The sequence below is a fragment of the Petaurus breviceps genome, unplaced genomic scaffold, assembly GCF_028583685.1.
Source record: "Petaurus breviceps papuanus isolate PSGF00001 unplaced genomic scaffold, PetGlider_PUasm1.0 179, whole genome shotgun sequence".
Lineage (NCBI taxonomy): Eukaryota > Metazoa > Chordata > Mammalia > Diprotodontia > Petauridae > Petaurus > Petaurus breviceps.
Genome location: NW_027185779.1, coordinates 9,706,265 through 9,718,680, shown reverse-complemented (window position 1 = coordinate 9,718,680; position 12,416 = coordinate 9,706,265). Strand labels below are relative to the sequence as shown.

At 38.8% G+C, this 12,416-nt stretch overlaps 1 protein-coding gene and 1 pseudogene across 1 annotated transcript in view; one reads left to right on the top strand and one right to left on the bottom strand.

Moving 5' to 3' along the window:
- The first annotated feature begins 233 nt into the window (after positions 1-233).
- On the top strand, positions 234-4,310 carry LOC138160060 (heat shock cognate 71 kDa protein-like; annotated as a pseudogene).
- Positions 4,311-4,845: 535 nt separating this feature from the next.
- The window catches only part of TMEM64 (transmembrane protein 64), a 205,734-nt gene continuing 198,163 nt past the window's right edge, over positions 4,846-12,416 (bottom strand). The window contains exon 3 of the mRNA XM_069086677.1: positions 4,846-6,075. Coding sequence (XP_068942778.1) covers positions 6,064-6,075 — 12 coding nt within the window. The 3' untranslated portion in view covers positions 4,846-6,063. The remainder of the gene's footprint in view (positions 6,076-12,416) is intronic.

Genomic DNA, 12,416 nt, shown 5'->3' with positions numbered 1-12,416 from the left:
AAGCAATCATTCATTGACATTAAGGTTTTCCCTTTCTATTTCCTCATTTGGAAATAAACCCTTGTAGGATATTCAGGCAATGTCTGAAGTACATTGCTGATAGATGAGATTGCCTAAATCCTCTGGGTACATGTTTTTTGATCCTGGGAAGGATCCCATCCAACTAGAAAACCTAACACACAGAATCCATTCTGGGTGAGATCTTGCCCTTAGGAAATAAGCCTTTGTCCTTGTAGTTTTCCATTAGAATTTTGAGTGACCCAGTTTATGAAGGGGACAACGAGGCAGTGTGGTCTGGGTAAAGATGGATTCTTTTGTCCAGATTGCTGGAGGTGACTGAGTCTCATGATTGGTTCATTTCTCAGCAGGAGGAGATGAAGACTCTGACCATTCAGCTACAACCCCTGACTCCCCAGCAACCATGTCAAAGGGACCCGCAGTTGGCATTGATCTTGGCACCACTTACTTCTGTGTGGGAGTCTTCCAACATGGGAAACTGGAGATCATTGCTAATGACCAAGGAAACAGGACCACCCCAAGCTACATCGCCTTCACTGACACAGAACGTTTACATTGGTGATGCTGAAAAGAATTAAGTTGCAATGAACCCCACCAACACAGTTTTTGATGTCAAATGTCTGATTGGTTGCAGATTTGACAATGCAGTTGTACAGTCAGACGTGAAGCATTGGCCTTTTATGCTGGTGAATCACACAGATAGGCCTAAGGTCCAAGCGGAGTACAAAGGGGAGACCAAAAGTTTCTATCCAGAGGAAGTATCTTCTATAGTCTTCACCAAGAAGAAAGAAATTGCTGAAGCTTACCTTGGGAAGACAGTCACAAATGCTGTGGTCATAGTACCAGCCTATTTGAATGATTCTCAACGTCAGGCCACCAAAGATGCTAGAACCATAACTGGTCTCAATGTGCTCTGAATCATCAATGGGCCAACTGCTGCTGCTATTGCTTATGGATTGGACAAAAAGGCTGGTGCTGAGCGAAATGTGTTGATCTTTGACCTTGGAGGTGGTACTTTCAATGTCTCCATTGTTACCACTGAAGATGGCATCTCTAAGGTCAACTCCACAGCTGGAGACATCCACTTAGGTGGGGAGGACTTTGACAACCAAATGGTCAACCATTTCATTGCCGAGTTCAAGTGAAAGAACGAGAAGGACATCAGTGAGAACAAGAGGGCTGTTTGCCGTCTTCACAGTACTTGTGAATGTGCAAAGCATACCCTCTCTTCCAGTACCCAGGCCACTATTGAGATTGACTCTATACATCAATCACCTGGGCCCATTTCAAAGAGCTGAATGCTGATCTCTTCTGTGGCATGCTGGACCCTGTGGAGAAGGCCTTAAGAGATGCCAAACTAGGTAAGTCTCAGATTCATGACATCATCCTTGTGGGTGGTTCCACTTGAATCCCCAAAATCCAGAGGCTTCTACAAGACTTCTTCAATGGCAAGGAGCTCAACAAGAGTACCAATCCTGATGCGGCTGTTGCTTATGGTGCAGTTGTCCAGGCTGCCATTTTGTCTGGAGATAAATCTGAGAATGTGCAGGACTTGCTGTTGCTGGATGTCACTCCTCTTTCCCTTAGAATTGAAACTGAAACTGCCTGATCAAACATAATACCACTATCCCCACCAACCAGACACAAACCTTTACCACCTATTTGGACAACCAGCCTGGTGTGCTTATTCAGGTTTATGAAGGTGAGAGAACAATGACAAAGGATAACAACCTGCTTGGAAAATTTGAGGAATTAGGAAATAGGAATACCCCCAGCACCCAGGGGTGTTCCTCAGATCGAAGCAACATTTGACATTGACGCAAATGGCATCCTCAATGTTTCTTCTGTGGATAAGAGCACAGGCAGGAACAACAAGATCACCATCACCAATGATGAGGGACATTTGAGCAAGGAAGGCATTGAGTGTATGGTCCAGGAGGCTGAGAAATACAAGGCTGAGGATGAAAAGCAGAGAGACAAGGTGTCTTCCAAGAATTCTCTTGAATCTTATGCTTTCAACATGAAAGTAACTGTAGAGGATGAAAAATGGCAAGGCAAAACTGGTGATGAAGAGAAACAGAAGATCCTTGACAAATGTAATGAAATAATCAACTGGCTAGATAAGAACCAGACTGCTAAGAAGGAAGAATCTGAGCATCAGCAGAAAGAATTGGAGAAGGTCTCCAATGAAGGTCCCATCATTCCTAAGCTGTACCAGAGTGCAGGGGGCATGCCAGGAGGGATGCCTGGTGGGTTCCCAGGGGGTGGAGCAGCCCCATATGAAGGTGCTTCTTCTGGACCCACCACTGAAGTAGTCAACTAAACACACCAGAAGAAAGAGCATTCCACACAGCTTTCCAAAAATTGAAGGATTCAAATTTGTAGCCAAGGCAGTAGCAGTTTAAAAGTAACATTTAAGCTACTGTGTAAATCTGGGCATTCTGAATACTCGAATGTGTGCATAGGGAGAAAAGTGAACAACATTGGGCTTTATCATTACTGTAAACAAGTTGAAATGCAATTGTCCTGGAGAATAAAGTCTATTTAAAATTGGCACCATAAAAAAAATGACCATCTCCTTATTACTATGTCCAAACTCTCATTGATTATTAACCAATCAGTGTTGATTTCCATCCTCAAAAACACTCCATTTTCAAATCTATTTAAGTATTCAATATTCTCCAGGATGTGTGTTGGGGAAGAGGATTTTTCATTTATGAGAGAAAGCCAAATTGCCATCATTTTATTAATTATCTGCTATCCATAATTAATAAAATTGATTATTAAATGCCCAGAAACTATGTCTCTCAAACTTTTCATATGTCACAGAACAAAGGAAAGGAAATGTATCATTTTTTAGAATTCAGAGAAGATAATAGAAGGAAGTTCAGAGAGAAATACAGACATACAGGATAGCTTTGAAGCTATCAAATTAATTATATTTTTAAAAACTATGGAATAGAGATTCATGGTTTCACGTATAATCCTTTATTTCATTGTTGTTCTACATATATAAAAATGTTTCTGGGTTTTGTTTTTTTTTTCTTTGTCAAGTACAGCAGCAGTGTCAAACTCAAAAAGAAATGGAGGGAGATATGGAACTAAGATGGTGGAATGAAGGCAAGGATTGTCCTGCACTCTCCCCCAAACTCCTCCAAATACCTTTAAATAATGACTCTAAACATTCTAGAGAAGCAGAACCCACAAAAAGGTAGAGTGAAATGAACTTCCAGCCCCAAACAACCTGGAAGATGGGCAGGAAAGGTCATTGGTATGAGAGTGAGAGAGGAACACAGTCCACCACAGCAGATGTGGCCCCAGCAAAGCTGGAGCAGGACTTGAGGTGATGAAATCAAGGACAGCAGTGGTGTTTTCCACACCTTTCAGTCCACAGAGAACAAAGACAACTTAGAAGGTCGGCAGGAAAGGTCTACCACATATGGTAAGAGTGAAGCGCAGTCCAGCACAGTCTGGCCCCAGTAAACCTGGAAGAGACCTTGGAAGTGACCAAATCATCATCAGCAGCAGCAGTGGTTGCTTCTGGACCACAGATGGTGTGGTATTTTCTGCTACCCCTTAAAGATATGTTGTGCTAGTGTAAAACCTAGCATGGGACCCCCTAATTATGTAAACAAGTATTTTGTGGAATGCTACTTCATGCAATGGTATATGCTATATATGTGTGTGTGTATTTATATATATATATATATATGTATGTATGTATGTATGTATGTATATATTAGAAATGTTTTGCTTAAGGATGTTGCTATGAATGTTATGCTTTATTGAACAATAGAGAGCTCATTATACTATGCGATTAGAACCTTAAAATTATTCACAGCAGAAGTCCTCAGGTGTGCTGCCATGATTGGCATTATACCAGGTTAAATAGAAAATACTGAAAACAGCCAGAAAGAAACAATTCAGTTTTCATGGAGTCATATTCAAGATAACACAAGATTTAGCAGCCTCTACCTTAAAGGATCAGAGGGCTTGGAATATGATATTCCAGAGGGCAAACAAGCTATGATTATAACCAAGAATCATCTGCCCAGCATAACTGAGTATAATCCTTCAGGGAAAAATGGAAATTCAGTGATATATAGGACTTTCACGTATTCTTTATGAAAAGACCAGAGCTGAATAGAAAGTTTGACTTTCAGATATAAGACTTGAGAAGCAGAAAAAGGGAAATAGGAAAGGGAAATAATAAGGGACTTAATAAGCTTAAACTGTTTACATTCTTACATGGATATTTGTAACTCATAAGAACTTTCTCATTATTAGGGTAATTAGAAGGAGTATATATAGATAGAGGGCATAGGTATGAGTTGAATATGAAGGGATAATATCTAAAAAATAAAATTAAGGGATGAGAGGAACATACTAGGAGAAAGAGAAAGGGAGAGGTAGAATGGGGTAACTTATCTTTCATAAAAGAGGAAAGAAAAAGCTTTTACAGTGGAGGGGAAGAGGAAGGAGATGAAGGAGAGTGAGTGAACCTTACTCTCCTCAGAACTGACTCAAAGGGGGAATAATATATACCCTCAATTGCTCTACAGGAAAGTAGGAGGGGAAAGGGATAAGAGAAGGGTGGTTGTGTGATAGAATGGAGGGCAGATTGGGGAAGGATGTAGTCAGAAGTAAAACACTTTTGAGGAGGGACAGGGTAAAAGGAGTAAGAGAATAAAATAAATAGGAGGGGAGGGGAAATAGGATGGAGGGAAATAAGGTTAGCAATAGTAACTGAAAAAAATTTTGAAGCAAGTTTTCCTGCTAAAGGCCTCATTTCTCAAACATATACAGAACTGAGTCAAATTTATAAAAATAAGAAACAATCCTCAACTGATAAATGATCAAAAGATATGATCAGTTTTCAGATGAAGTAATCAAAGCTATTTATAGCCATATGAAAATAATATTCTAACTCACTATTGATTTGAAGAAATGCACATTAAAACAATTCTGAAGTACTATCTCATACCTATCAGATTGGCTAATAGGACAGAAAAGGTAAATAAGTGTTGGAGGGGATATGGGAGAAATGAGACTTTAATGCATTGTTGATGGAGTTGTGAACTGATTCAACCATTCTGTAGAGCAACTTGTAACTATGCCCAAAGGGCAACAAAATCATGCATACCCTTTGACCTAGCAATACTACTACTAGGAGGTCTATATCCTAAGAGGTAGAAAATAAAAAGGAAAAGGACATATATGTACAAAAATGTTTATAGGAGCTCTTTTCTGGGGGTAAAGAATTAGAAGTTGAAGGGAAGCCCATCAACTAGGGAACAGCTGAAGAAGTTGTGGTATGTGATTATGATGGAATACTATTGTACTATAAGAAATGATGAGCAGGATGCTCTCAGAAAAACCTGAAAAGACTTGCATGAGGTGATGAAAAGTGAAATGTACTGTGTACAAAATAACAGTAATGTTGTAAGTTGATCAGCTGTGAATGACTTAGCTATTCTCAGCAATGCAATGATCCAAGACAACTCTGAAGGACTTATGATGAAAAACACTATCCATTCTTAGAGAAAGAACTGATGGTGTCTGAATACAGATTGAAGAATAAAAAAAAAAAAACAGAAAGAAATGGGGACCACTAAACAATATACAAAGATACCTTCAGGCTACATATTGTCTTAGAAAACCACAAATTAACATTATTTATGTCTTATTGTACTTTTATTTGTTTTGTTAAATATTTCTCAATTACATTTTAATCTGGTTCAGGCCTCAGATGCAGTCCTGAAGCCTCAGGTACAGAATAACAATTTTTTTTTAAATCAGCAGAAAATTGATGTGTCTGAAATTAATCCAGATGGCTTGATGCTTTGGGTCCATTTTTCATTCATGTTTTTATAGTGCTATAATTTGTGACTAAGTAGCACAAAATCTCCTTACCTTTTCAATCTCCAAGCCACTGTGGGCATCATGCCTTATGGTTGGTGTTCACTTCACATCCGATTTGTGTTATTAAATGTCACTGCTGATCCCATCAAAACTTCTGTAGTTTGTGTAGCTTTTCTTCAACTTCTAAGATAATAACTATAAAAAAGATACAAATCATCTGTGAAAAACAAAAATGTGAGACACTCCCCACCAGTCCTAATTCTATACTTTCAGGCTGAGAACCAGAACAATGCCTCCAAGGAAGCCACAAATATTTTGTCAGACTCTTTTGTGGATGTTTATTTAGCTCAGTCCTTCAAACAGCTGGATTTCCATTCTTAATCCAAGATTTATCTTACTGATGATGTCAACATAGGTTATCTTGTAATGTTTTCAACACCACCTTTGTTTCCATTGAGTCAGATTATTTTTTATAGGCTTCAAATGTAAATGTGGAATTTAGGATTCTTTCCAATTTTCCACCCTAGAAGTTGTTAGGGGTGTGCGTGTGTGTGTGTGTGTGTGTGTGTGTGTGTGTGTGTGTGCGCCCACCTCCAATCTACTTCTTCAGGGAGGTGGGAGGTATTATATGTTGGACATGTTTTTCAACTTTTTCAAAGTATTATTTATTGACTTTTTTCCTTTCTTAAAAAATTACCATTTGTCATATGGGATGGCTCTCTGAGAAGGGGAGGGAAGTGGATATTTGGGATAATTGTGGTGATGTAAGAAAGATAAAATACCAATAAAATCTTATAAAGAAAAAAAGGGGATCCTGGGGAAAAGGTCAACATATAATACTCTGCAGAGCATTTGAAAACATATTATTAACAGTACATGCAAGCACAAGACCTGAACTGTCAAACTCGGAATAGGAAAAGAAGCAAGTCATCTACTTAGCAGCTTTTTTCATTTATTCTTTATCAACTACGCATATTTCTAGAATAGAAAGAAATACCCTTATGTGGGATAAGTGCCAATGGGAAGACACTCAAATTTATTTGCTCCTGAGAAATGTTTGTTGCTCCTTGTTTTTCATTTTCCAAGAGGACTAGTGGCATCACAGGGTGGTTCTTGACTCCCACATGAATTGGCAGAGTTGCACAGTTATCAACCTCACTCCTTCTTCCAGAACAATTGAAATCCTTTGCCAAGACAAAAGGCAAGATAACTGAAAATGGCCTGAGATGTAGGGGATGGCCTTGGCGTCTTCGATGTCTGATTAAGGTTTAGGTGTTCCACAACACCTGCTCTGGCCACATTCATGGTCCTTGGAACACATTATTCTCATCTAGACATTCTGCCAGAAGAAACTTCACAGGCTTGGGGTGGACATCCCTCTAACTCACCGATGGGTCGGAGGCCATTTGGTTACCCTCTACCTGATTTAATCTGTCTGCTGAGATGTTTCTACATAGGTATGGTGTATGGGGTGCTCAAGGAGGACTGGCACCTCTGGTGTGAGGGCCTACTGAGTCCTTTCCAGGCCTGCTCATCTACTTTTGGTGTCCACCTGGGACTCAACACTAACCTGTAGCTCAAAAAAGCTATAGTCCTGAGAAATACAAAGTACTTCCCAGATACATCCATCATTGCAGAAAAACAAGAACAAAATGAATGATCTCTAAAGAATGAGGGTTAGTTTTAAGCAGGACAGAATCATAGAAACTCAGAGTCAGAAGGGACCACTATGTATAGATAGAGTTTGATCCAGGTCCAACCACACTGGGACCAAAATCTCTTCTACAACATATCCAGCAAATAATCTTCAAGCCTTTGCTTGAAAATATCCAGTGATATGAGATTATGACACAGTTCCTTCAGTTCTGGATGGTTCTAACTGTAAGGAAGTATTTCTTTACATCTTCCTTAGAATCCAAAACTGACTTCCTTTCAGGTTCTTCCTTTGCTGCTTGTTCTGTCTCGTAGGGCTAGGTAGGATAACCTTAAATGCCTCTTTCACATCACAGTCTCTGAAAAAAATACTTAGGTACATCTACCATGGCCTCCTATCCTAACCCCCACCTAAGTCTTCTCTTCATCTCTATAACCTTCAGATGATCCTCACATGGCATGAATTCAAGGCCCTTCACCATCCTTCATCAGACAAAAATGACATGGTCCTTGCTGTCAAAAAACTTACATTCTACTTGGGCAAATAATATAAATACAGACAAATAAATACAAAATATATACAAAGGAATGGGAAAAGAATACAGAGAAACAGCAACCATCAGTGAGGACTGGCAAAGGCCTCATGTAGGAGCTGGCACATGACCTAGCCCTGAATGGAGTTAGGAGCTTGAAAAGCAGGGTACCTATTTTTGTTGCCCTCCAGCTTACTTATATCCTTCTAAAATGTGCCTTCCAGAGCTGAATATAATATGTCAGATGTGGCCAAATCAGGTCAGGGTACAGTCACCCCCTTAGCTAATTTGGGGGGGGGCGCTATTTGGCATTTAAAGACATTTCCAATCTGACTCAAATCTATCTTTCCAGATTAATCAGATATACTTTAGTGTCTCTTTGTTCCAGCCAAAATGATCAACTTGATGTTCCCCACATGTAGTATTTCATCTTCCTGTGGAATGCTCTCCATTATCACCTTCATTTCTTAAAAGCATCCTAAACTCTTTTCCGGGCACAGCCCAAATGCCACCTCCCATAAGAAGACATTACTAGATTCCCCTAGTCATTTGTTCTCTCCTTTCCACTGAGTCTCAGCAATAACTTCATAATTATTTTACATACTTTCTCTCATTAATTTATCAGTGTACATGTTGTTCCTTCCCAGAAGAATATAAACTGTTAAGGGTGCAAGCTGTTTACTTATTTATCTTTGTATCCCCCAAGCCTAGAACAATGTCTAGAACAGAATAAATGCATGTTGAATTCAATATCACAGCATCAACTCCTATCAAGCTTACAACTCACTAAACATCCTGATCTTTCTCAGAAAACCTGTCTTGGCACACCTTCTCTATCTTATATTTATGAAACTGATTTTGTGAAATGAGTGCAAGATTTTAAATTTATCCCTATTAAATTTTAACTTAATAATCAACTAACCAACAGGCATTTATTGAGTGCAGCTATATCCCCTATTGATGAGAATAATGAACCCCCTGAAGTGGTCCCATTATTTGAATTCACACAGGATCCATTGGGTTGGAATTAATTACCATATGTAACATAATTGTAACTTCAAGTATGTTATACCTTCAGGGAATTCATTATTCATCCTAATTCAGATCTACTTTGTTTACTTTGTAAGCAATGGGTTAGGGCTGGAAATACAAAACAAAAGGGGAGGAAGGAACAATCCCTGCCATTGAAGAGCCTACATTCTAAATAGGGATATTACATGTCAATGAAAAGGTATAGGAAGGTTATCTACATCTCTTCTCCTTGGCTTCTCTGTTCTCTCTCCTGCCCTCAGTTTCACTGGCTACTAACCCCTGATCTGTTCTGGTATCTTTTTTTTTTTTTTTTGCTTTTTTTTGGAGGGCATTTGGGGTTAAGTGACTTGGCCCAAGGTCACACAGCTAGTTTTTGTGTTAAGTGTCTGAGGTCGGATTTGAACTCAGGTCCTCCTGACTCCAAGACCGATGCTTTATTCACTGCACCACCTAGCCGCCCTCCTCTAGTTTCTTTTCTTTTAGTATCTCTTTGGATATTCAAAGTAGTATCTTTGTGTATCTTATAGTGTAGCTTATAGTTTATTGAGGAAAATAAACAGAGACCAATTAAGAGAAGACTTCCAGCAAGTAATCATCTAGCCTTTTCTTAAAAATCTCTGGTGACATGGGATCATCATTTTTTTTTTGCTAGAAGAGACCTTAAGGAATTATCTAGTTCAGAAGTTCCCAAACTTTATTGTCCTATCACCCCCCTTTAAAAAAATTACTCAGCACTTCCCTGGAAATCTACTTTCTTGAACCCTTTAATGCTTTTTAAAAATTTGCATCATTTCAAAAAAATATAAAACATTTTTAAATGACATATTTTAATTTTAATAATTTATTGTAAATTTGTGAGTTTTTTCCTGCTTTGAAATTGTATGATGTAATATTGCATCATACAATTGTATAATATGATATTATAAATAAGTTTTTACACACATACATTCCTGCTGATGTATGCTGGACTTCTTGACGATGAGTGACATGCTCACCTGCCAACACCTGCTTGTTAATACCTATCATTAGACTTGACCACTGATGAGTTTTGACTTCATTTTTGTGTGTTGTAATGGCAAGCAAAATATGATTTTTTGCTGTTTTTCTGGATTGAGTTTTAGCTAATCAAAGGCCTTTGAGCCTCATCTTTTATTGTGTAAGGAGTCTTTGATTGGAAACAGCATACATTGTATTACCCTTAATAGGCCTAAGGGAGTTTGAAAATCTTCCCTGTCCCTTAATAGGTTGAATGCATTCACTTGGGGCCCACAATGGGAGGAGCTTACAAAAAGGGTGGAACATGAAGGAGCAGATAAGAGCACAAGCAGAGCTAGGAGCAGGTAGAACTGAGAGAGAGAATGTTTGTGATGTTGGCATCACATAACACAGATCTGTTGATCTGTGTTAATTCCTCGGACAGAAGACCTGTCGTTCTGTATTAGTTTCTCAGACAGTAATTTGAGATGATAGCGCTGGTAATGTGTGTAAATATTGTTGTAGCTCTTTTAAGTTTTGTTTTCCTAGAAACAGAAACTGTGAAGAATTTGGAGTGGAGCAGTTCCCATGAACTGAGATATAGAACAGGAGCAGAGAGCTGCCTACCTATGAATCCAGACAAGAGTTGGGAGAGGTCAGCCTATGGAGGAGGAGTAGCCCATTGAGGAAGAGCTATGGGGTTTGGAAGTCAGCCTCCATTTAAGATGAAAGGGGACTTTACTTGGATACTCTGTAATGACTGATGATATTGTAACTTACTGTGACCTAGGAAAGTACTGTTTGTACTTTCTTCTACCCCTTAAGGAAGATTGGCTTAATGGAAGCCAGTCTCTAGTCAAGATGAAAGAGGATTTTACTTTGGATACTTTGTATTGACTGATGAGATTTCTAGGGGTGGGATGGCATTTGTATTTTCTGCAACCCCTTAAAGAAGACTATAAGATATACTGAATGATATGTTTTAAGACTATGTGGCTACCTTAGTGGTAAGTTTTTTATGTTATATTGTTGTGAATACTATGCTTTAGTTTCTTCAATGTTATGTTTTACTTTATTGCTGAATAAATAGAGTTCATTATACTATGCAATTAGATCCTTACAGTTATTCATAGCAATAGTCCTCAGGAGAGCTGCCATGATTGGGTTTACATGTGTTTATTTGGAAAATAATGTAATCACCATGACCTTAACTTGTTACACAATAGATGAAACATGTACAAATGGTTTTTCAAAATTTTCTTCTCTTCTCTTCTTTCCTTATGCTTCCATTGCCCCCTTTTTTATTTGATGTCCTCCAAGGGCTACTACTGCCTCCCTAGATCATTCCAGTGCCCCCAAGGGGGCAGTATTGCCCACTTTTGGAATCTAAGTTTCTACTCCAATGCTCTCATTTTATAGATGAAGAAATTGAGGTAGGTCCAGAGACGTTAAGCAATTTGTCAGAATTCTTATAGGTTGCAAATGGTAGAGGTGAGATTTAAAACCAGGTCCTTTGACTCCAAAAAAAAAAAAAAAACAGCTCCCTTTCCAATGTACAACCTACCTTGACTGACTTAGTATCATCATAAGAATATTTAGAACTTTGTCAAGTCAATGAGTGTCAAGCAAGAGTTCACAGGGCAATCAAATCCAAGGGCAAAGCAGAAGTCAGAGAGAGTTCGGAGGAATGGTCTAGGATTCTGGAAGTCAATGCAAAATAAATCAGGGACATACACTACTAGATGAAGGTGAGTAGTAGTTCATGTGTCTCACATAAGTCCTCAACCCAAGGGATTTCATTTAGAGGGTGTGAGATTCTCCTTGCTTCACTGTAACATCTGCAGACCCAGAAGCAATAGGGCTCCAAAGGGAGATCTCCCATGAACAGCAGTAACCTCTCTCTTACCTACCACTCACCTATCATTCATTAGCTTAAGAGATATGACACAAAGTCCTTTCCATGAGGACCTCACCCGAGATTTGAGACAAAAAAGGACAAAAACTGATCCTTGCAGTCAGCCTTCACTCCTTGTCATAGTATACGAAATTTCACTATTAGAAAAACCTTTTTTTTGAGTCTTAAAGACTTACTAGGATCCAAGAATCACCTCACATAATCACAGAAAATGAGAATGGGAAGAGACCTTACCAGATTAACCCATGAACAAAATTAATCTCCATAATAACACACATAACAAGTAGTCCTCCATTCTCTATTTAAAGAGGTCCATGGAAGCAGTCCCACCACTAAAGGCAGCCCACTGCCCTTTGGTACAACTATATTGTTTTGTTTTGTTTTGTTTTGTTTACAATAGGCTTAAATTTGTCTCTTTGCAACTTTTA